The 24219-nt window shown below is 35.6% G+C and overlaps 2 protein-coding genes across 7 annotated transcripts in view; one reads left to right on the top strand and one right to left on the bottom strand.

Annotated features, from left to right (window-relative positions):
• LOC149089119 (uncharacterized) overlaps positions 1-8667 on the top strand; it is a 58109-nt gene extending 49442 nt beyond the window's left edge. For all 4 annotated transcript variants that reach the window (XM_089237270.1, XM_089237271.1, XM_089237267.1 and 1 more), the window contains 4 exons: positions 3109-3234; positions 4847-4906; positions 6372-6469; positions 8485-8667. In XM_089237270.1, the coding sequence (XP_089093396.1) occupies positions 3109-3234; positions 4847-4906; positions 6372-6469; positions 8485-8524 (324 nt within the window). In that variant the 3' untranslated portion in view covers positions 8525-8667. The remainder of the gene's footprint in view (positions 1-3108; positions 3235-4846; positions 4907-6371; positions 6470-8484) is intronic.
• A 12318-nt stretch (positions 8668-20985) lies between these two features.
• The window catches only part of LOC149089118 (E3 ubiquitin-protein ligase RNF123-like), a 70461-nt gene continuing 67227 nt past the window's right edge, over positions 20986-24219 (bottom strand). For all 3 annotated transcript variants that reach the window (XM_089237264.1, XM_089237265.1, XM_089237266.1), the window contains 2 exons: positions 22571-22754; positions 20986-21289 (listed from right to left, as the gene is read on the bottom strand). In XM_089237264.1, coding sequence (XP_089093390.1) covers positions 21181-21289; positions 22571-22754 — 293 coding nt within the window. In that variant the 3' untranslated portion in view covers positions 20986-21180. The remainder of the gene's footprint in view (positions 21290-22570; positions 22755-24219) is intronic.

Genomic DNA, 24219 nt, shown 5'->3' with positions numbered 1-24219 from the left:
TTTTCATATTTTTTGTTTCAAAATGAGTGGCTTTGAAAGGAAATAGTTTTCGATTGAAGAAAAACTTAAGATCATTTCTAACGTTGATGCTGGAGTAAATAAAAACAATGTGGCATTTTAAAACATGGGGTATATCTTATCTACTCTTTCAACTTTTCTTTTAAAAATCGACCAAGTTGGAATTTCGAATTCAAACAGCAGTTATAGCATCCCATAGAAAAAAAAAAACTAGACTTTCAAATTTTCAAAATGTGTATGTAGCTGCCTTTAAACGACATTCGTTCAAGACATTTTTCATAAACACATAGTTTCAGGACATTCATTCCCGAAATGTTTCAGTTGCCAGCTCATTTATGTGAGAAAAGAATTTGGAATTAACATGTGCTTTTGAATGCAAAATCTTTCAAGCATTCGTTTCAAATGCAGTACACCTTTGAGCATGCTTATACTTTAAAGGAATTTGTTGTTTCCTTGACTTCACAATGCTTGTGCAAAGAAAAAATATTATGGATTATTTGTCTCAAATATACACTCATTGTCATACAAATTTGTGCACCAAGAAGTAATTGCGGGATTGTAACTAAACTTGGCATGAAGATACATGTCTGGCAGATATGCAAATAATTAGATGCACAGCGAGATTACGCAATGTGTAATGCCACCAGAGGGCATTACACATTGCACACCTTAGTGTATCAGAAAGGTACACAGAGGTATTTTGCCTGTACTTCATCTGTTGCAGAGTGCTTCTTCATTAGGGATGTGGTTACGCCACCATCGAAGACAATATGATAAGCTGTTAGAGTTCGAGAGGGGAAGAATCATCGGAATGATGCAAGCTGGGTGGTCAGCTTGGCGAGTAGCCCGCCACAAATCTTCGTGGCAATCTGATTTTACTTTCAAGAAGTGTTAGGACCAGTGGATGAGAGAGAGGTTGCATGCACAGCAACAAGGCTCAGGACGTCCTCGGCAGACCAATATCCAAAAAGACTGTTACATCACTCGACAAGCATGCATAGTACCAACTGCATCATTGTCTGCCATTCGAACACAGGCAGCAGCTTCACTACAAGCTCCTGTTTCTGTCCATACTGTCGCAAGGTACTTTGCTGAAAAACATTTGGTATGGTGGTGCCCATTACCCGTGTTACCAATGACACCCTCTCACTGTTGCCTCCATTTGGAGTGGTGTCGAGCTCAACAGGATTGGACCGCAATCGAATGTAACCAGGTCATCTTCAGTGAAGAATCAAGATTCAATTTGGGCAGTGATGATAACCATCTATGTCTGTGGCGGCTCCGTGGCAAACGCCTCAATCCTGCCTTCACTATACTGTGGCACACCACTCGCACAGCTTGTATGATGGTATGGGGTCTCGTAGCATATGCCACCAGTAACCTCTAATATTCATTCACGGTACCATGACAGCCCAGTGGTACGTTTGTGTGCCACTCATAGCAGGGCTTTCAAGAGGCATTTTTCAACAGGAAAATGCTCAATCACACACAGCAAGGGTTTCACAGGAATGCCTCTGCCACATTAACACCCTTCCTTGACCTGCCCGATCCCCAGATTTGCCACTAATGAAGTACATCTGGGATCACTTGGGATGGCAAGTTGGGCAGCCTGGGAATTTCATTGAACTAGAGGTGCGCTTACAGCAACTACGGAATGAGACGTGTATGCCTAAATGCTCACCCGTATCGTATCATGTATTCAAGCTGGAGGTGGCCCAATAGGATACTAGAAACTTCATTTATGTGTAGTTTTTCTCCGGTAACAAATGACTCTTATGCTTTAATTATGTACTCACACATATAAAATTTTGTTTCATTCGGTCAACTCTTTCTTGGTGCTTAGATTTTTATGGCAATGAATGAAAGTAAGCAAAACTTATTAAAAAAAAAAAGTCAATGCCTAATTGATTTCAGTTGCTTTGAGCTATTTTTGAAATTTTACTTCATTCTTTTTATTATCTACAATGTAAATAAGTAATGTTTTCCTCACATATCAAATTCCGCTGCAATGAAATTCTTTTAATGAATATTAAAATTCATAATATCGGAAATGCCTTTATAACGAAATTTTGTTAAGACAAAGTAATTTCTTCAGTCCGTTGGAGTTTGTTATAACAAAATTCGACTGTATACTGGTTGAACATTAGAAATGATTGTGGAGTGAATTTTTCAACCATAATAAATATAAGAACAGATAATGTTTTTTTTTGTACAAAATCAGCACCATCCCTTAAAATCAGAAAGAAATGTTAAAGTATATACAGGAGTAAGTAGAACTGTTAATTTTTCATTTGTGAAAAACTAACCTAGCACCTACATTGAGGAAGTCAACATAATTTCTTGAACAGATTCATTAAATCATGTTTTTTAGGGCAAATATTTTAAACTTATTTTCTGCAGCGTCCCCCTTTTCAAGATTAATTTCCTGTTTTAGTCAGCCATGGGTTCCACTTGCCTTGATGAGTAGGGCTAGTGGAATCTATGGCTGATTGTGCTTCAAAATCATTCACAAAATTATTATTGTAAAAGTTTCATAAATGAAAGAGGTGTAAACAAAAGGAAAAAATCATTTAAAAGGAAAAATCAACCATAAAATGTCCAACACATGGGGGTACAATAGAAATGGCAACATGAGTACAGAAAACATTGCTACTGCAGGAAGTCCCACATGAAGGGGCTAGCGCACCAATTCCTCAGTAAGTATAAAAAAAGGCTGCCGTTCAGAATCTGCAATAAATTGTAGGTCCTGGTCTGATTATCCCTCGTGAGCAGAAAATGACCATGGTGTGACAAAAATTATCAAATTAAAAAGTTGAAAAATTTTATTATTCTTAAAATATAAAACTGATTAATAGCCTTAATCTGCAGAAAGCTCCTATCCAAATATTAATCGGCATTATATGAGACAAATAAGAAGAGAGATGCAAATTTTCTCAGAATGTTGAACTTTGGAAGTGATGGAATTGTGTTGATGAATTGTATTGCGTTCGTTTACAGTGATAATAAGTGTTCGATCCTCATCTATATCAAATCATAAGAAAATGAATTCAACTTTTATTGCTAGTTAAAACTTACTTACTATCGATTTAGGTTTGTGCAAATGATAAAGGATCCACCATCAGTGGGTACATTCATAAACGTGTCAACAATAAAAGTTGGAAACGTAATTGGTTTGTGGTAAAAGATAAAGTTCTCTATGAATATAGAGCGAGTGAGGTAAGCATCTTTTCTTTTTTAAATTAAAGTGTTAATTATTATAAAGCATCTTTTTTTATCCCAAGATTTTCATTTCATTTTGAATATTAAAGTATATTGGAAAAGTCCCCCCTAATTTCTAGTCTCATTTCTCGACAGTCTCATAGAAAAATTTATCAGCTCATCACCTCAGGCTTTTCCAGGAAAGAAAAGATCCATGCTCACCAGATCTATTGAAATTAAACTCGTATAGCAAGATCTATAAATTTGGATGATTAATAAATTTATAAAAAAATATATTTTGCAGCTGAGAGTCAAGTTTATTTTTGCATCCTCCTGAAGAAACTCCCCCTTTCTTACCCATGTTAAGTTCAACTCACTTTACACGATTTTCTTTTAAGTGATTATTTTGCTGAATGCCATTAATAAATTATTAATCATATCTCAAAATTTTTGGGGAATATGGCTCACTTATTGATTTCATAACATTCATGAGCCACTTAATTATGATCTGGAACAGCAACACAGGTTATTTAGGTCATCTGTAAATATGCCACAGTTCACTCAAGTGATCTTTGGATGTGCCGTGGCACACTTAAGTAATCTGCAGATGTGATTAAGAGGTTTCAAATTGTTGTGCGGGCTGCTCAAGTTATCTGGAACTGTGCCATCAGTCACTTAAATGATCTGTAATTGTGCCGCTGACCACTTGAGGGATCTGGAATTTCGCCGTAGTTATCTGTAAATATGCTGCATGCCGCTTGGGTTATCTGGAACAATGCTGTTGGACACTCAAGTCACACCGATAATTAGGATTTTTTGCTGCTTGTGGTAAACACGATTCAGCCTCCCAGGACAAACATTATTTTGCCATCCCCATGACTTTAAAATTCGATAATTTTATAACGGTGTTCTTTGTTCCCACATACAATTGCCGCCCCCCCCCCCTAAATTTTGCTGCCTGGGGCAGTTGCCCCCATAGTTCTCGCCCTGTTTAAGTGATCTGTGAATATGCGGCAGGGCACTTAAATAACCTGAAACTTGAATGCATGCTGCTTTATGTAATCTGCAACAGTGCTTCGGTTCACTTAAATGATCAGTAAATGTGCAGCAGGCCATGTGAGGGATCTGTAGCTGTGCTGCAGGTCACTTAGGTGCTCTGGAACTATGCCATGGTGAAAAAATATGGACCACTTGAGTGAACTGGGAATGTGCCATGGGCCACTTAAATAACCTGAAATCATGTCATTTGGTTCATGTTTACAAATTAGGTTTGAGGTCGCGGGCCACATTTGGCCTGCAGGCCATGGGCTGAGCATATAACAAGATTTATGAATTTGAATAATTAATTTTAAAAAATGTATTTTGCTGCTGAGAGTAAAGTTTATTTTTGTATCCTCCTGAAGAAACTTTTTTATCTTATCCATGTTAAGCTCAATTCAATTTACACTGTCTTGAGTGATTATTTTGCTGACCCATTGAATCATGTAAAGCAAGGGGCACCTGTCGATTTTTTTTCAATTGTCCTCATTTGTATGACTCAATTTAATCTTTTTCTTATCGCATCTGTTTATTATAATTTTACAGTTGTTTAAATAAAGCTTACATAATTCATTGTCAATTTTTACTCTAGGATGTTGCTGCACTTCGAAGCATACCGCTCCTTGGTTTCCATATCGACACTTTCACAGAGGCAAGTCACAAATGATCACAAATAATTTATTTTATTCCAAGCCCATGATTTCCACTTATACTTACTGTTAATTGCTGAATTTTGTAATCTATATATATAAAATTGATTTTCTGTGTGTGTGTATGTTCTCTATACAAATCTACAATTTTAGATCGATCGTCGCCAAATTTTGCATATATACCAAATGGGACCCGACTTGAACGATAGGCTACTTTAAAATTTCGCCAGACCAGGGCAAATGCCCCAAACGGGCAAAAAACGTCGGGCAACAATGGTTTTTGGGCCTCAACAATCACTTTCCGAACGTTTACTTTGGTTACCGTGGTTCCCTAGCAATGCGTTTCAGACGTGTATATGCCTTTACAACGGTTTGTCACTTCTTTAATCCTGTTAGTATATGTATAATAGTTTATGCCTTTATAATGGTTTGCCACATTTTCAATATACTCTCAGTAATGAGGCTTTTTGAATAGACGTCATAACCATCATCAGCATCGCTTTGAGAGTCAGGAAAAGAGTGATCCTCATAAAAATCAGTGCTAAAATTGTTGATTTTACTGTAGAAATGCGGAAATTAGTGGGATTTTCCGCCCCATCAATAATTTTAAAAATTGTATTGAATTCTCGATTTTTGAAATATTCAGTTCGCTTAGAGATATACGAAGCCCAGGAGATTAAATATGAAGTAATTAGCCAAACCTATACTTTTGAGTTGGATATTCGAGCAATATCATTGATTTCATTTATATCTTCTCAAGTATGAAAATTAATGTCTCCATATTGTCTCTTTTGATATTTATTTGCATAAATTCATGTGGGTTAGGATATTTTAAAATTAGTTATGAGCCCGTGAAAAGTGCATCGAAAAAATTCCACAGCTTTAACTAAGGATTTTTGGAAGTTGGAACAGACAGATGGATAACTTGAAGTTCAGTGGGGGGGGGGGGGGGGGATCGAAATACCTAGCGCCCCTTGAAAAAAGAAAAATATATATTCATTTCTACGTTTCTGTGTAAATCTAGATTTGTTTATTTCGTGAATCGCGCAGGTCGCCATATTGGTTAACTTGGACACGGTTTGTATTTCCCTCAAGAAAAAGAGAGGGAGATATCACATGATCCAAAAAAGCCTCATTGAAGAAAACCCGGGCAGCGCCGGGTATTATAGCTAGTTCAAATATATTATTCTATTTTTTTTTCTTTGGAATGATTGCAGTGATCAAGTTTTTTTTTGTCCTTGGCTTCATTTTAGAATTATATTTTATGGGTACAGTCACACTTGTTATAATGACTCCCATCATCCCTTCCTAAATGGGCATTATATCAGGTGGTTGTTGCATCAAAAGGAAATGCTATACGATAGTCATTATGTGAATAGAATGGTTGTTATTACAAGCATTGACTGTATACATTGTATTGAAATTTTAAGTTAGAATAAAGTTAATTTTTTCTTCATTTGTTAATAGCCATTTGAAGGCGTAGATGCAAGCCTAGTCTTTGAATTGTCCCATCCTGGAAGGCCGCCAATTTATTTCCATGCAGATACTCCTGGATTTGCTGAGAGGTATGATTTCTATCTCTGACAATGTGCTCACTTTAACATCTATATATGTATTAATTCAAATAATTCATTACATTATATTGTTTTATATACAGTAAAGGTCTGTTATAATGAGAGCTCACAATCATGTGATTGTGACTTTTCAATAGATTTTTTTGTTACACAATAATAAGGGATAAATTTTATAAAATTCCTGTTTTATTTGCATTAGAATTATTTTCAAACCATTTCGTTCTAATTTCAGTGAATGAGCAGAGCTCCAGTCATGAAATTGATTTTTGGGTTCACATCAGTTGATTCTCTAAGACCCTCTTGCACAGAATTTTGTGTTCATAAAATCATTTGGCCAACTGATCGAACAATTGAAATTTTCATTTGCTCAATTCTATGGCTTTATAGATTTGTTAGATTCTTTCTACTAAATGAAAGGATTTCCTTAGCATGATTTGTCCAACCCTTGGAAATGAATTTGAATAGTACAAAATAAGTACTGGCAGTAAAAGATAACCGTGCAGAATGGAAAAAAGTTTAATGACATTGCGACATTTTCTGAATGTACAGTGAAAAAACAGAGTAGGAAGAGTGGGAGGGAGCTAAAAATGTCATTTTTGGTATTTATCCATTGTTTTGAAAAGTACCTCAGAATAATGTTTATAAAGAGCATGTGCGATAGTCAATGGTATTGATTCAACCTCAGTTTAATTCTTGAAGAGATAGAAAAGGAATCATTAGACATTACAGCAAATGCTCTCTAATTTTCAACTTGTTAAAGTATAGCAAATGCTCCTTAATTTTTCAATTCACTATTCGCAATGCGCCCTCTAACTTTCAACTCGTGATAAATGAATGTTTTTTAATTAACTTTTTGACAATCACCTGCAAATTACCAATTATAGCTTGATTCTTGTTAAAAGCCATACTTATTGTATTAGACTTACAGTCAAACTCTGTTTGAGTTGTAGCCGATTTCTCCCCCAATTTAGTGCCAACCCCACTTAGCGCCTAAATTTTTCAGTGAACAAATCTTCTATGTATAGGAATTGCACAAGTTAATTTGTGATTTGTTATAATGGCAAACTTGTTATAGTGCCAGACACCTGCGAGACAAATGATGGCATTACATCAGTGTTTGACTGTATATGGTAAACCAGTGATTATGAATTTGCCACTAACCATTTCAATAACTTCGATAGATTTTATTAACATAATTACCTGAAATATATATAGATATAATAAGCTTGAAATTCAGGTTTCTTTAACCAATCAGTGTTTTTAAGCTGTTACTACAATACTGTATATGCATCTCATAAACTTTCCTTTGGAGAATTTCTATTGAATTGGTGCATGTCGGAAAGTGTTGTGTGGTGTGTGGCTTGAATAAGTTAATTATACCAGAGTTTCTAAAATTGGCGATGTCCAACAGCATCTACTCTGAACAATTAGGTCATTATAAATAAATCAATTTCCTCTGAAAATTTTCCTGGAACACCTATGATCCTCTCAGGGCACCTGAGCCCTAAAAACACTCATGGCCGAATTTTCTAAAGTGTGAGTTCAAGCATCAGGTTTACATGCCCGAAATTACAGAACAATTCTTCTATTATTTATTTTTTTTAGAAATTCACAAAAATGTGGAAACTCCAAAGTGAACACTGACTATAGCTATGTCAGCTTGACAAATTGAAAAAATATTTAGATGCCATCCCAATTTCTTCGGAGCCAAGCATGGCATTTTGCTCAAGATAAACGGTCCTAAATAATGTTTTCACTTACTTTTCCCATGCTAGAAGATGTAGTGTGATGAAATCAGAAAAGTTTGTCACCTTTAGATTCCCATTTAAAAATTTGCTCCAATATAGGAGTCACATTTAGAAAATTTTAGGCTCCAATAGTTGCCATGGTGACTTGACGCCTGGAATTTATCCAGCCCTGAGCTACATAGTGTATGAATGTATTGATATTGAGTTTTTGTTTTGATTTTAGAATTCGATGGATAAAATATTTGTTTTTTATTCCAGGTGGATTAAAGAGCTTAGGGATGCCACAGTATTAGAATGAATGATCGATTCCCAGTGTTTATATATATTTATTGTGTTGGATTTGCCTGTATGTTTACGGTTTTTATAGTATGCTTTCTTTTATTTTTCCTTCTCAAAAAAAAAAAAAATCCTAAATAAAATAGAATATTTTTTATTTTAAAAAAAAGTCTCGAAGAAAAATTGGAATGCTATGAGCCACTATTTTCTGAAGTGGATTGGATTGTTAGTGATTTTGAGCATTTTTCTTCCTCTGATGTGTGCGTGCGAGCAGCGTGTTTATGCCTTTTTTTTCCGTACCTGATAGTTTTGTGGAATAGTTTCAATCATTTATGAATCATTTTTCAGTCATCGATATGAAAATGATCTGAATATAACTGTGGTGCAATAACAATACATTTCTCTGTGATTTTATTCTGTATTTTTTTTTTCTCTCCCTCCCCATTTAACATTTTGTTGTAAAGTTACGGTGATTCATATCAAGAGCTGATTTTTTTTGTACATGATTTTGAGCTCATGCAATATTTTTAACAAATTTGATCCAAGCTGACAAATGGGGAAAAAAATCAATATATTTTTACATTTGTACAGATTTAAAGAAAATTAATTGAAATATTTGTTTCTAATGCGATGCTTTTTGAGAACATTTTTGATCATCTTAACATGTCATGTATATGCCAATTGTGAGCAAGTGTCTTTTTTTTTTTAAAAAAAAGCTCTCTCAAATCATGAGAACAGGATCGAGAGAAACTGACTTTTATTGTTCAAATAAAATGCTGCTTGGAAAGTAATTTCAGACTATTTTGCTTAAGCTGCACCAAAGCCACAGCTCTGAATAAAATACAGACCTGGTTGTAGGAAGGTCTGGATAACCTGTGTATATTATTATTATTATTATTTAAAAAAAACATTTGAGTGGAGAACATAAATGCATGTGCAGATAATTTTGTAGGACAACTATATAATAATTCAGGCTGTCCCTAATTATTTGTGCGGCAGATATCTTTGCAACCTTTGTTGACCTTAGAAACATGCTTCCAATCAAATTTTTTTTACAAATGGGATGTGCGATTACTAAAAACAAAAAAAATTTCCCCATACATAAAAATTGGAAAAGTAACTTTTTATGTAGATCCTGTATGCCGAAATTTTCAGTTGGTAAAATATGTATTCCGCTTTGTAAAGTCATTTGCAAAAAATTCCATATTTTTAAATGCAATGTTTGTGGATATACAGTCAAACTTAGTTAATCTGAAGCTCAAGGGGAGAGCAAAAAAGTTCGATCAAATTCATCGATATAGGATAAAAATCAAAACCTCTTGATAATATAAAATTGTATTGTGTGTGTGAGAAAATAAGAATGCTATCACTTACTATGCCAGTTTCCTTGTTGCAACCAGTCTAATATAAAACAAACAATCGCAAAAACTACTAGTATTTCATTTGTAAATTTAGAATTTTTATTTGTTTTCTTTTGGATGTTCTTAAAAATTGTACGAAATCTCTAAGTTGATTTAGAAAATGAAAGTTTAAGTAGCCTTATTTTTTCAAACATGTCTGTAGTCTCAGTGTTGGCATAGGGACCCCTGTTACTTTCTTATATGAGTTTTCATCCTCTTCATGAGAATATTCAAAAAATATAACTTTATAATTCCTATTTCTTCATCAACATCCGTATGCATAAGTCAACCAAAAGTTCTTTTTTCCACGATGTGTTTGTTGAACAAAAGTATGAATCTCGTTTGGAAAAACGGTAAAACACCTATTACTACACTACATTTGGTATTCCAAAATAAACTAAAAATAATTGCTAGAGAGACATGAATCTTCAACACTTTCTACCAGAAAACACTGAGATTTCAGCATTCCAGCTTTCAAAGAATACCATGCGCACACACTCAAACTTTTGAGTACAATAGTAGCATTTGCATCTGCTTTTGGCAGGCGTCAGGAAATTATCCATGATACAGTAAAACTTCAGCTGCAGTGTTAAGACAAAAGCCAGTTTGTGAAACTGGTAACAAAATCGTTGCTTCTTAGAGCCAAAAGAAAGTTCAGATTTTTGTTGAATTTAATTTTTAATACAGGCCACATGTTGTATTTTGGGAAAAATCAGTAAATTACAAAATAATGAAAAAAATGACTGAAAGCCAGGAATTCTAAGAAAAAACATTTTGTAAATGAAGTATCAAACTTTGAATTATCCAAAACATTAAGGGAAAAACATTCGAGTTAAACAATTGATTTCAACATGAAATTGGATTGGAAACTCAAAGGGGAATTCCTTAAATTTGAATTAATGAAGTTCAAATTAGCCAGGTTCGTCTGCATATGATTTTTAAGTTTTCATCATTGATTGCCAATGATTGCGGGAATGGTTTACACATTGAGGAAATGTTAAATTAAACTCAATGTAATTGTCACCGAAAAATAAATAAAAATAGTTTCACTTTTCAATAATTTTAATACCAGCCTTTTCAGTCAAGTTGTTTCTGAACTTAACATCTTTTCATTTGGATTTCTCATGTTCACCAGTAGTTTGAAGTTGGAACCACCAACCATTTCCTGCATTTGTTTCTATCTGCCAGAGAGATTTACAACAGATGTTTTTTACAGTATAGTTTGTCGAATCCCGTTATAGCAAACTTCAAGAGACCGGAGAAATCACTTCATTATAAAGGAATTCCATTTTTTTTTGCATTGTTCCTACGAAAACTTATTTGGGGGATTAGAAATGTGTTCGTTAAAACTAGATTTTTGCTATATCAGTATTCGTTAAAACAGGATTCGACTGTATTACAGTGTTCTCTCAGTTATACAATGATTTTCTGCATTCCCATTTAAAGATATACAAGTAGTAAAATAATGCTATTCACACTTATACGCCTCTCTCACTTATGCGTCTTTTTTCTCATACCGATGCATGAGATTCACTTCTTGGTCCGATGATGTATTTCACTTCTTGGTCCGCAAAAGGTTGAATAATTATTTCATTACAATTTCACCCATGAGACAGTTAGTGATGAAAAAAAATCTAAATGAAATAAAAATCAATAAGTGGATTTCATTTGTGCACAGTCTCTGAAAATTAGAATTTTCGGTCCAAGCGAGCGATAAGTTGCCAAAACGTAATTTTTATCTTCAATATCTCGAATATGGGATATTTTGTAAATGACTTTTTTGAGCACGATTCATGTTTTTCACTCATGGAAGTTTTAGCACACAAGATCTACATAAAAAGTTGATTTTTCTATTTTTTCACGAATGCAGGGGTGCAAGAGCTGCGCCAATTGCGCCAAACTGCGCCGAAACGGTTCTCTTGCTACATGGTGCGCCAAGACGCTAAATCCCTGCGCATTTGCGCCAATTCTTGTTTCTGGTTTGCGTAGGTACCGCTAATGCACTGTAGTGCGTCAAATACCGGGAATTTAGGAAAAAGAAGTATGAAAATTTTGTTCACGGGACGCGTTCTTTCCGAGACACGGAAAAAAATACGGAGGGAGAAACTTTAATTTTTTTTTTCACTTCCCACCATCTACCACAATCGCGTTATGTCGTGACCTTGGAAAGTAGTTCTACTACCTTGAAGTATAAAGTCCTATACTGTTATTGGTTAACCGGCGGGCTATCAAAGTCCCTGAATGAATATGCCGAATTTTCCGATTTCGAAGACCGTTTTTTCTCCTGCAGGTTATATACTGAAAATTACGGTAATTTCGCGGCTGCCAACATGCGTTCTAAGACCGCATACATCGAAAAGAGGATTAGTTTACTCGTTAATTTACCGACATTTTTCGAAGGTCATTGGAAAAAAATGGGATCTGTTAAAACTCCAGGGCTAAAATATTCATAGTTTTGTCATCTAGTCACTATGCGGTCGTGTGATTATCGTCGGCAGTTGCCAATCGTGGCAATTTCACATTGCGAAAATCCGGATTTGGTGAACACAGGGGCAGCTCGAGGAAAACAATTTCTACCCATGTGGAATCTGTTTTTGGCGCTACTGAAGGCGTTTTTGTTTTGGTAAACAAAGCTTTTTTCACCCTTTCAATTCCATTCAGCACCCATCCTAGAGCGGCGCCCAATATGGCCGCACGGTCCGCCACTGCATTGGTGGGGGAGGGGCATGCTCTTAACAATAGTCAAAGGAAGGAATTTGTACTAGGAGCACGTGCTCATTTTACATAACTTCTGTGAGATACCTTTTTTATATGAATGTCCTACCTTTCCCAAACATGTTGTTGGAGAGAATGAAACGTTTGCACTCCCTCTCTTGCATTGCTGGGATGGTACATTACTCCCTCACGTATTGCTGGGATGTTGCTCAACATTGTATCACCAACAGAACTATTAATTATGTGTGATGAATGGGTTGCACTACAATGCAAATAATTACAAGAAGTGAAATCAGTTCAGAGAATAGATAGATATTGGGCAGACATATTCAAACTTTATAACCTTGAAAGCAGCCCAAAGTTCAAAGTTTGCCAGTTTTCGTGAAGGCTTTTTTATCTTCAGCATACGATAATGCAGACAGTGAAAGAGAGTTCATTGTTAACAAATAAATGAAAGTCTGTTTGAACATTGAAAAATCTGTCCATCCAATGCTTTAATGGAATAAGACATAAAATCTTATGTTCAAGTGCATGAAAAATTTGAAAAAAATTGTCATTGAGATGCTGGACTTCTGAAAGCGACTCGTGATTCGTAATCTATTAACATGCTATTTTAGGTTGAGAAATTGTTTAAGTAAATAAGGTATTTATATTTTTCTCGTTTTTTGCATTTTGCTTTTAAATTTAATAATTTCTTTAAATTTTGTGAGAAGCTAATTTTTTTTTCACGAAAACCCTTATTATATTCTGCACGCACTTTTTTTTGCTATATCAGGATGAATAAGATTTTGGTGTTCAAGCAGCAGAAATTCTTGTTGCCTAGGTTTTTAGTATGCATGTTGCTTAATTTGAAAAGAGTCTCATAATTTTTATTCGTCATTTCAGTAATGCATGTTTTAGTAATGACAGATAAGATAATTCAGAAAAAATTTAAATGGGTTTTAATTTGTGAAGGAAATTTATTTAGAATTATTTGTTTCAACCATTTTTGGCAAAACTTTTTAGGCATTTCACAGAAAAATTACTCCTTATATTGCAGATATAGTTTGTTTTTAGTTCTGCTCCATTTTCAAAATTTCTGCTCCAAAAATGAAATTTGCTGCTCCGAAATAGATGAGGGGCACTTGCACCCCTGCGAATGCAACCCCCTTGGAAATTTTAAGTAAAGCTAGGGCCACACTCGTGTCCAGCTTGGCCCAATATGTTCCAAGGATGGTCATGGCTGACTAGTGTGGCAGCTCCACGATTAGCAATGATCATTAAATTTGGAAGTCTAAGTCTGGTCGAAGAGAATGACCAGGACCTTTTAGCCTCCAATCCAAGTCACAAAGAGGCTGCTTTCCCTCCTGATCTGTCTGGCCCACACATTGGTCAAAGAACGGCAACAATCGCAGCATAAAGAGTGTACCGGAAGAAAATATTCGCCAAGGAGCATTGGGTCAGCTCATGCTGATGCTATTTCATTTATTACAGCAGGAAGAGATGACTATTGCGGATGACTATTGGGCCAGGCTGGCTTTGGTTGTAGCCTTTGTTTAGCCGAAAACACCCACCATTTGAAAACATTTTGTAACTGGAAGTATGTGCCTAAAGCCAATGATTGCTGAGATATTCGCCATACAAACAATTTAGGACAGCCTGTATAACAAAGTCTTCCATTTATCTTGCATTTGCTAAAAAAAAACAACGGTATGCAATTGAGTGTATATTTTCCTAATGTTTTGAAGTCAATCACATTTTTCTAATGCTTTACAATTTGCTAATAATGTTTGTGGAAATTTTGCAACTTGCACAAGCTGAAAGTTTTTGCTAATGTTCTATATACCTTGTTAATTATAATATATTTTTAAAATTTTGATATTTGAATTTTTATGTGATGAAGAAGCACATCTGTAATAATGAACATTAATGATTAGCTGGTGTAGTGTTTCTCAATCCGTGGTCCACAAGGATTAGATAGAACAGAATGATCATTTGTTGCGGAGAACAATATAACACAAAAAATATTTGCATACTGCTGGGCAGGCTTAAGTGTGGATACCAGAACAGATACGGTCTGGTATTGATGCATACAGAAACAAAATGGTTTCTATTATTGATCGTCAGTGCCCCAAATTTTGACAAAAAGTTTTGTTTTATGAGCAAAAGATCTATTTCGCATAGAACTAACGTTAAATCGTAAAATAAAGTTTTAAATTGCCAGTATCATCAAATAAGTCAAATTTTCTTTTGGTATGTAGTAGACACTGCATAACATACCTGTGGCTATTACCCTCCCTTGGTATATTGCATTGTTCTCCCAGGAAGGGAAATATTTGTTGATTAGGTTCAGACCATCATATGCAGAACCCATTACCCTCTTAAAATTTGTAGTGTTAGCATAGGTGGAAGGTGAAGAGAATTGTTCTGCATTTGTGAAGAGAATTGTTCTGCATTTGTGAAGAGCCTATATCCGCTTATGGAGACTATCCCATGTAATGCTGAGTCGAGATAAAAAATGACTTCAACAGGACATGCATCAAATAGGGAAATGCGTTTGAAGAGGATATATTTGTCATGATATTTGTAGCTGCCACCAGGTGGTGAGAATGATTTCTTTTAGTGTGTTCAGATGTAATAGTTGTAATATGCATATACTGTGGTTTCAATTTTTTTCTCATTTCTCTTGCCGTAGCTTTAAATTTTTCAGTGTATAACCACAATCTTAAAGGTGATTTTTCAATGGATACTATAGCCATGAAACTGAACTGACTTATTTCGGCAGCTAAGGTTCATCAAGTATCGTAACTATGGAACAATAGTGCTTGGAATTATTTCTCATTTACAGTGAAAACTATTAGACATTCTTTGTTAGCGGACAACTTTTGAAACAACTGGGAAGAACAGGGCCTCAATATATTTTGCTATATATATATATATATTAATGGAAATTTTCCTGTTAGCAGACAAAAATTTTGGTAGCATGGTATCCCGTTATCAAGAAGTTCTACTGTATGATGATGTGTTGGCGTTATCTATACAGCTAAAAATTATTTTAATAATTACTGCTCAAGTGTGCCTGGTGTGGAAACCAGTTTATTGTCTACTTTTCGGTAAAATTTACTATTTAGAATGATTTTGATTGGGTGCTTTTATCATTGTACACTAGTTTTTCTATTTTCATGGCATGGATTTTTAACCCCTTAAACTGTACATTTAAACCTCAAATACAGTCGAACCTTGACTTAATGCCACCATTTATTTCACATAATTTTAATGCTACACAAGTTTGGTGTTCTATCCAATCATGGCAAATCCCATGTAATGCCTAGAAATGGAAAATTTGTGTTTACTGCAAATGTTTTCTGGCCACATCGGGGTTCGACTGTATACCTTTGCACAAGAATTTTTTTTCTATGTACTGCACATTGTTACACGATAGTAGTTTCAAATGGTTAACCTGTTTGCATTACATGGCTCTAAATATGCTACTCACTTCATAAATACAGTCCATGTCGCTTAATGTGATCACATCTGCACTCTGTATGTGTGGGCGGGCTTATTCCACAAAAAAGCGCTCTATTTTTTTTCCCCTTTAAGCTAAAATTTTGCATTTTTGTTATTCACCCATTGTGAGGCATTAGAATGGAACTGTCTAATGTATATCACTGATTAGGACGTAATTTTTAATGTGCAATGTTTCATAGATCCCTATGAAAAGTCTCTCGGGAAAAATAAATTTGAATCTGGTCAACTATATAAAAAAAACTGATCAAGAACTGAAGAAAATGTGTTTTTTTAATCATACATTTGCCTCCACTATAAATAGGCCATTGCAAAAGCAGCTCCACACGTACATGGATCATGGCGAATACTATGGACTGATTATGACATTAAGTATGGAAATGTTTGTGAGGAAGAGAACACCCTTTTTAACCTTTTGCAGGCTCATAATAACTTACGGCAAAAAAAAAGTTTGGTTAAAACTCAGCTTTAAAAAAATATGCAAAATAAAATTAGTTCTGATAAGTATAAACTAATTTCTCTACTCATGGGATTGGTTCATTCCATTCTTTGCAAAAGTGATAACAGTGCCCAAATGACAACATTATCTGTGATTCTAATAAGCGGCATTGACTGTATAATGTACTTAACTCACTCCTGACCATATCAACAATAACAGAACTTGTTCTTTTACCTACCAGTACAATACTGGCTTTGGCAGCGTTTGACAAAGAAAGAGACTGAAATACAGTATGTGAACTGGTTTGAATTAGTTCAACTCAATCAAATTATATAACCTTGAGGTATTTTTTTCATCTTCAGAAACATACGTAGATCACATCTGCGTGTCCAATGTCAGCTCATGAATTCCTTCTGACTGTTCCTTTGCCTTGGAGAGCCTTACTTGAAGAAGAGGCCTCGATTAGAATTCAGGAACATAGAGGATTAGAGAATTACCCCGTAGCTAAGACATCCCGACTTCCTGGGTTGAGTCAACCAGGCGATGCTGCAGTTGAGAATGACTATGAATGAAGTTGAATTGCGGAGAATCAATCCAGCTGCTGCATTATATATAGTTGGCTATTCAAGAAGTGAATCACACTGCTGATCGTATTTGCTCTGTTGTAATGGTATGGAATAGTGGAGGGGGACCGTTCCAATTCAGATTAGTGTTTATCTAAATTTATCCATTAATTAAATTCTCACAGAAACATCTCAAGTTAGATAATTTGTTGTCGGCCTGAAGACGCTGTGTCGTATACATTCCAATTGGTATTACAATTCGGTATACAATTAGATCCTGAGAAGTCTAGCTGACTGTTGCTATGAAAGATGACATCATGGTCACTGTTGTCAAATCATGGATCCAGAATTATGAAAGAAATTTAGAAAATATGCAAATCTGGGATACAGTCGACTGTGATTGGTCGCCGCCTCTTCTGTATATAGCAGCGGCAGGATCGTCTGTTCGCTTCATGACTTCACCCTACTGTTTACTTCTTCAATCGTTTTCTGGTCGGGTCCTCTGAGCCATGGGTAACTCTGTTGATTTTCTTGGCATCCACTAGCTGCCGCTTGCTTATCCTCTAATGCCCAAGGAGATGTTCGACACAATTCCAATGAACAGTCTATGATCACCTGATATTATGTACTGATGATCCTGGGGTAGACTGGTATACCAGAACAGTGAGATTTATGGTGATCCTTAAATATTTGTCAAAATTCCCAAAAAATTGTTAAAAGTCTAAGAAATAAATCTAAATTGTTGAGTTTAGATTTTTGACTATTGCATTGGATTGCTTCATGGTACTTATTAAGATTCCGGTAGTGACAAGTGGTAATCGTCACTCCAAAATCATCAAATGGCGATGCCACGTTGTTACAGCGTAAATAACAAGATGGGTGTGCCAGACGAGGATGCGGCGCTACTCCCAATGGTTCCGGGCCGATACTGGATTCTGTGTATATGAACGTGTGACAACAGGTGATATTAATGAAAAATATTAATAAGCACTTATTTTGAATTGGGTGGCCCATCTCCAACCGGGGCAGTTCTGTACCATTACAGCTTGGTATGCAAATATGGGTTAAGTGACTCATTTAAATCAAATTATAGGTATGCAATGAAGACCTATGAAAATTAATGACGTGTTTTCGATGAAACTGCGTTCCTCAAACAGCTTTTACGATATGCCCTATTATGTTTCAATTTTCTTTTCCTGAAATACAAACCAAAGCTGAAATGTGATATGATGGAGCGTTCCATTATGAATTGTAAGCAAAATTCATGAAATGTGAATGTAGATAATGTACAATAGGCGATTTTTTGCATTGTGATAAAAAAAAACAACAAATTTATATTCATTAAAAGAGCAGTCATTAAATAAAGAATGTTAGTCAGCAATGATTTCGCCATTGTGTTTCCACTTATTTACAAGTATTAGTAATTTATTTGTTCTGGAATGTGACAGAGCCATCCTCAAGGCCGAAACGAAAGGAGGACTTACTTGGGGAGGGGGACTTCATGATAAGGTCTGGTATACCATTTTCGAGATCAAGTATGGTAAAAGAGTCCATGATGATGACAGTTTATGGAAACTTGGTCCCTGGGTGAGTGATTGTATGAGTGACCAAGTCAATTGACCACATGAACTACTGAATGGCGAGTTAGTGACTGAGTGAATGTTTGAGTGAGTGCATGTATGAAGGTATGAACTCCCTCACCAGATCACTCACTTGGTTGCTTATATAGTCATTCATCCAGCCCAGTCCTGGGGTTGAAATCTAGAAAGTGAATTTTCCAGTTCCATTCACAATGACGAGGAAAATTGTCGTCATAACGAACTTCTCATTAGGGGAAGGGGGTCAATTCAATCATTCAAGTTTTATGTCAGCAGATTTTTATTCATTCCCCTTTTTTTGTCAGCAAAATTTTGTCAACTCTGCCCTCCCCCCACCCCCACACACAAGGCGACAAAAATATTAATAATTTTTTTTAATATAACGTGGTATAAAAAGTAAATACCTTTATATGTTGTTATAGTGAATTTATGTTAATTTCAATGCTACTTGAAAGGCTAAGAACTCAAAACATTTTTCTTCGAGAAATTCATTGTGCCCCTTCCCCCATAGGTTGATCCTGGGTTCGTCCCTGTTTGGGATTGCCCTTCGAGAATATACATATAAGTCCAACCACCACTGTTTTTGACATTCTGTAACGAACTTTGCTAATGCACAGGGATTATTTTCCAAGTGATAAACTGAACACGCTATATTTTTAGCTTGTGTTTTAAGTTTTGAGCACTGATTAATAGATATATATCTATAGTATAGATTGTCATTGCTAGTTGGTGCGCATTACAGAGCACTAAGCTCTCCGTCTTCATGGTTTCTCTAAATTCCAGTAACGTCAATCAGTCAGTGCCAAGATGGTTGCTTAAAATCAACCATTTGAATAATTTGGAGTAATTTTTTCCTATATAGCTATCATAGCAACTTCATGGAATCATTGTGGAAGTGTCTGGTCTTGATTATAGCATAAAGCTGGGTCATCACCAACCGTGGTTAAGTTTTTCAGGGGAACAAAAAAAATAAATGCACACAAAAATATAAATGAATTGAAGATGTCATTAAGAATATTTTATATTTTCATAAGGGGTGGTAAATAAGGTAATCATCATTCAAACCTTCCTGCCTTGTCATCAAATTCAAAACTGTCCTCCAAGGTTGAGCATAATACTTGAATGGCCCCCAATAGAATTTAAATTTTTTCGATTAGTCAGGTAATAAAATTGCAGCTTTATTTGCATTAAAATACACTACATCATTTTGTTCTAATATTAACAAATGAGCAGAAAACTCTATTCATGAAATTTATTTTTGGTCTCAGCAGTTTTCGAACTTTTGTCACTCTCACATGGTTCCCTTTGCCCTATTCATAGTTCATCTATGGCTTCCAGAATACTTAAATAGGTATTTTCCCCTATGAAAGATTCGCTTTAAAGCATAAGTAGGCCCAAAAATCAATATTTCCAGCTCTTTGCACCGCTCCCTAATAGTCATGATGCACACTTTGAGAAACACTGCTCTAAGACATTTTTTAATAGAAAGAATATTGGTGAACAGATTCAGTCCCAACACTAATCACTCTATTATCGACACCTTGTATTCGTATCACCATGTATTTTTTTTCTTTTACTTTACATGCTTATTTTATTTCATTTCTTTCCCCCTCTTTGTGATGTAAGCGCTACCCCTGACATTCATGATAAATAAAAAAATTTTGTATAGTCAAAACAATTTAGTCAACAAACTGAACAATTGAAATTATCAATTATTATATCACTACTCACTCTCATGGCCTCACCTTTTTTTTGCTTATCTGAAAGTTTTTTAAGCATGATTTTTTTTTCTTCCAGAAATGACAGTAAGTTCTGGTTCCCATGGTTCCTTTTCATGATGCTACAGTAACCGGTCACTAGAGACAAAAGTCCAACAAAATTATCACGTATCCCATGTGTATAGTGTGAGGTGGGGGGGAAAGTGCAAGATGTAAAAAAACTTGACAATTCTGTGTCCACTCATTGTTAGAAGTGCCTCAGAGTAATGTATACGAGAAGCATATGCCATACCAATGAGAAAACTCAAAAATGCCAGGAAGGACTGCCATTTTTTTCTTTGATGTTATAGTGAATGCTCCCTAATTTTCAACTTGATACTGGAAAGTGTTAATTGACGTATTATGTTTACAAACATCCAAAATTACAGAACAGTGTGATGCCTTAGTTCATTTGCTTAAAATTGTCAGGTGGTGATAATAAAAAGTGGTCACTCAGGTATTATGAGTGACTTTATTTTTTGAAATAACTGCAATTTCTTTAACGAATGATCAGTTCAATAAATTTATTCACGGTATGAGACTCCAATTTGATAAAAACAAAGATTGAAATGCTGAGAAAAATTCAATAAATACGTACAAATTTTAAGATCCTAACTGATCGAGTACTGTACTGCACTCTTAGTACATATTTACATTTTTGTTGACGAAAAGAAAGTTTTTTTTTTTTTTTTGCCTGCAATCTTAAGCCTCATAATATACAGCTTCACTGGTCGTAGACTGAACACGTTCAATATTAGTTTTGCAGAAGAAGCATTCCCGGTGCTGTAACAAGTGCAGAGAGATGCAAGACCTGTGAATAGAAAAAATATTTATTAGTGGAGTGGATCTGCTTTTGGTTGGTGTTCTCAAAAGTAGTTTCTTGGGCTGAAGGAATTTTTGTGAGTTTGATTAGTCAGACCTATAAAAAAAAACCTGATAACGTCGGCACTGGAGATGTTGATTTACATAAACATAGAGACTGACAACAGACCTTCAACCCGAAAAACTCTATTTTCATAATGTTAGTGATTTCATTCTCCCTTGCCACCTTTTACTGGCAAACCATTGATTCTAGAGGCATACGTTCAATTAGAAAAAATATCTAAATAACATGTAGACCTCAACAGGCGCTTCATTCATGTTGCAAAGAGTTATGTAATTATTGAAATATGAAAATTTACTTTTTATACGGACATCCAGAAAAAACCATCCTCAAACACCCAATTAGAAAGTTGTTGTATCTGTCTTTCATCTGAGAGACAGAGCAAAAATCTCAAGCTGCAATGAGAGACAAAAAAATCTGAGGAAATTTGGAAAAGAACAGCATAAACTAATGTAGACAATGCTTGCTTCCCTCTTCTCCGATTTTTTAATTCAAATATCTCTGCGAATATTGCCCTAAGAAACGCAGACTTTTTTTGTTGGCCTCAGGAGAGACAGGGCAACACTTTCTAATTGGGTTTTTGAGCACATGAGGACTGTATGAAAATTCAATTATATTTATTTTAATAATTATACAATATCCCTTGCAACATGAATGGCGTGTGTGTGAGGTCTACATGTTATTTGGATAAGTTTTCTAATCTGAAGTATGCCTCTAGAACCAACAGTTGATAGTTTTTGTAGCCCACAATCAACTAATCCGCCTCTGGTCATGTGAATTTCCAGTACTGGAAATTTTGAAAAAAATTTGATGTCTAACTAAAGCCTAAGCTGCCACCTGGATGCACTGCACTCCTTGCACTCTCGCTTAAGTTGCCACTGATTGATGTCTCCAGATGTGCAACAAAATATTTGTTCACACAGTTCAACACGTTGATTGTCATTGGTCAGTTCATCTATAAAACTGGAGGAGGAAGAAACAATTCCTCGAATTATGTCTGCCACATCTTTAATTTCTCAGTGGAAGGCTAGATTTCCCCCCCCCCCCTTAAATTCATGCCATATCCAAAAACTTTGACTTAACGCTACAATAATATTGAAGATTCTGGAGCAGCAGAGAAAACTTCAAGTTAAGCAGATATTAGACTCAGAGTTCGACTTATCGTGATTTGACTATGTCCAAATGCAATACATGTTCAATCAAACCTACCTGCATGACTGATGCTGGCACGGGTGGAAAACAGCAGTTTTCGTATTAGCATAGCATATCGTACATATGGCCTCATCGTCGATGTCTATGCTTTGCCTTGTGTTCTGAACAATTTTGTATCTTGTCTGCAGCAGTTCTATCAGGTTCTTCACTTGCTCTATTTCGGGAGGACTAACTTCCTCATCTGTATACAATGCATACAAAAAAAAAAAAATGTTACTATTACTATCTTCACCTAAATTGAAACTACAAGACACGTAATCACATCGATGCACCTTTGACCCACCCTTAAGGGTATACAGAATAATTTAGTAAATCAGACGCTACAATCTTGCCAGTACAAAAACTTTGCAAGGCAAAACGGGATAAATCCCAGAGTCGAGTGCCAATGAGGTCAGATTCGAGAGAGGTCCCACTCTCTCAATGTCTGTCACTGGGTTTTATGCTATTAATATAAATCTATAGCCTTCAACCTATAGGGCTTAGCAATGTATAATGGCAATGCCAAGCTGAAGCCCTACCCTACACGCAAAGGCAACAAATTACTAAACAGTATAGGGTAAAACTAATCTATCTCACAATGATCCTACAAGACACATAAGCACCATGTTTTCTGAAATTGGTGAAATCAACCTGGGTTCTCTATATCAGTGTTTTCCAACTTGTGGTCCGTGAACCTCTGGGAAGTCAGTGAGTATTTTGTAAGATAATACAATTGAAAGCCAATGTAGATGAACCCAAAATTGCAAAAGAACCACGGCTATACGCGTTTCGGAACTATATGAAGTTCCTTCATTAGTAGCAGAAACAAAGAAGAAAAACTCCTTATAGTGGGAGTTACTTGCTGTTGTAGACGAAAGAGCCGAATACAAAATGAACCGGCAACAAAAGAGTAGAGGAGGAGGATGGAAAAAGAATTTCATCCTCCTCTATCTTTTGAAAAAGAAAAATGGCTGAGCCAATTTTCCATCCCTTTCCTCCTCTACTCTTTTGTTGCCGATTTATTTTGAATTTGACTCTTTCGTCTACAACAGCAAGTAACTCCCGCTATAAGGAGTTGTTTTTCTTTGTTTCTGCTACTGATGAAGGAACTTCATATCGTTCCGAAACGCGTATAACCGTGGTTATTTTGCAATTTTGGGTTCATCTACGTCAGCTTTCAATTTTATTATCTAACCCAAAAGGTTAATTTCTACTTTGTAAGAGGTTCACGGGATCATTTTCATTTATTACCATTTCATGAATGCCTTTTATACAATTTTTTATCACTGTGAAATTGCATTTTTTAAATATGCAATTAATAAAAAACAATACATTTTAGATCTTATGCAGGAATGTCCCCTCAAGTGTAGGGCTGACAGGGCTTCAGCCCAGGGGTCTGCAACAATTCTTATAATTTTTTATACTATAAATTAAACTATAGATGGGCCTATGAAAAATCTGTCCAGGGGCCCTGCTGTGGATGTAAGGGCCATGGGATGGGGGAATTGCTCGAAATTGACCTTCACCGCCTCTGCTGAGCATTGACCTTCACTACAGGGGGCCGCTGTGCATTGACCTTCATTACAAAGGGTTCATGGCATCAAAAAGGTTGGGATCACCTTTTGATGAGCACGGGTCAATATTGGTGTAATTTAACTACTAAAACT

Source organism: Pholcus phalangioides, unplaced genomic scaffold, assembly GCF_987345545.1.
Source record: "Pholcus phalangioides strain wild (caught in Gottingen) unplaced genomic scaffold, Ppha-v1.0 ptg000002l_1, whole genome shotgun sequence".
Taxonomy (NCBI): domain Eukaryota; kingdom Metazoa; phylum Arthropoda; class Arachnida; order Araneae; family Pholcidae; genus Pholcus; species Pholcus phalangioides.
This window is presented reverse-complemented; position numbering and strand designations above follow the sequence as displayed.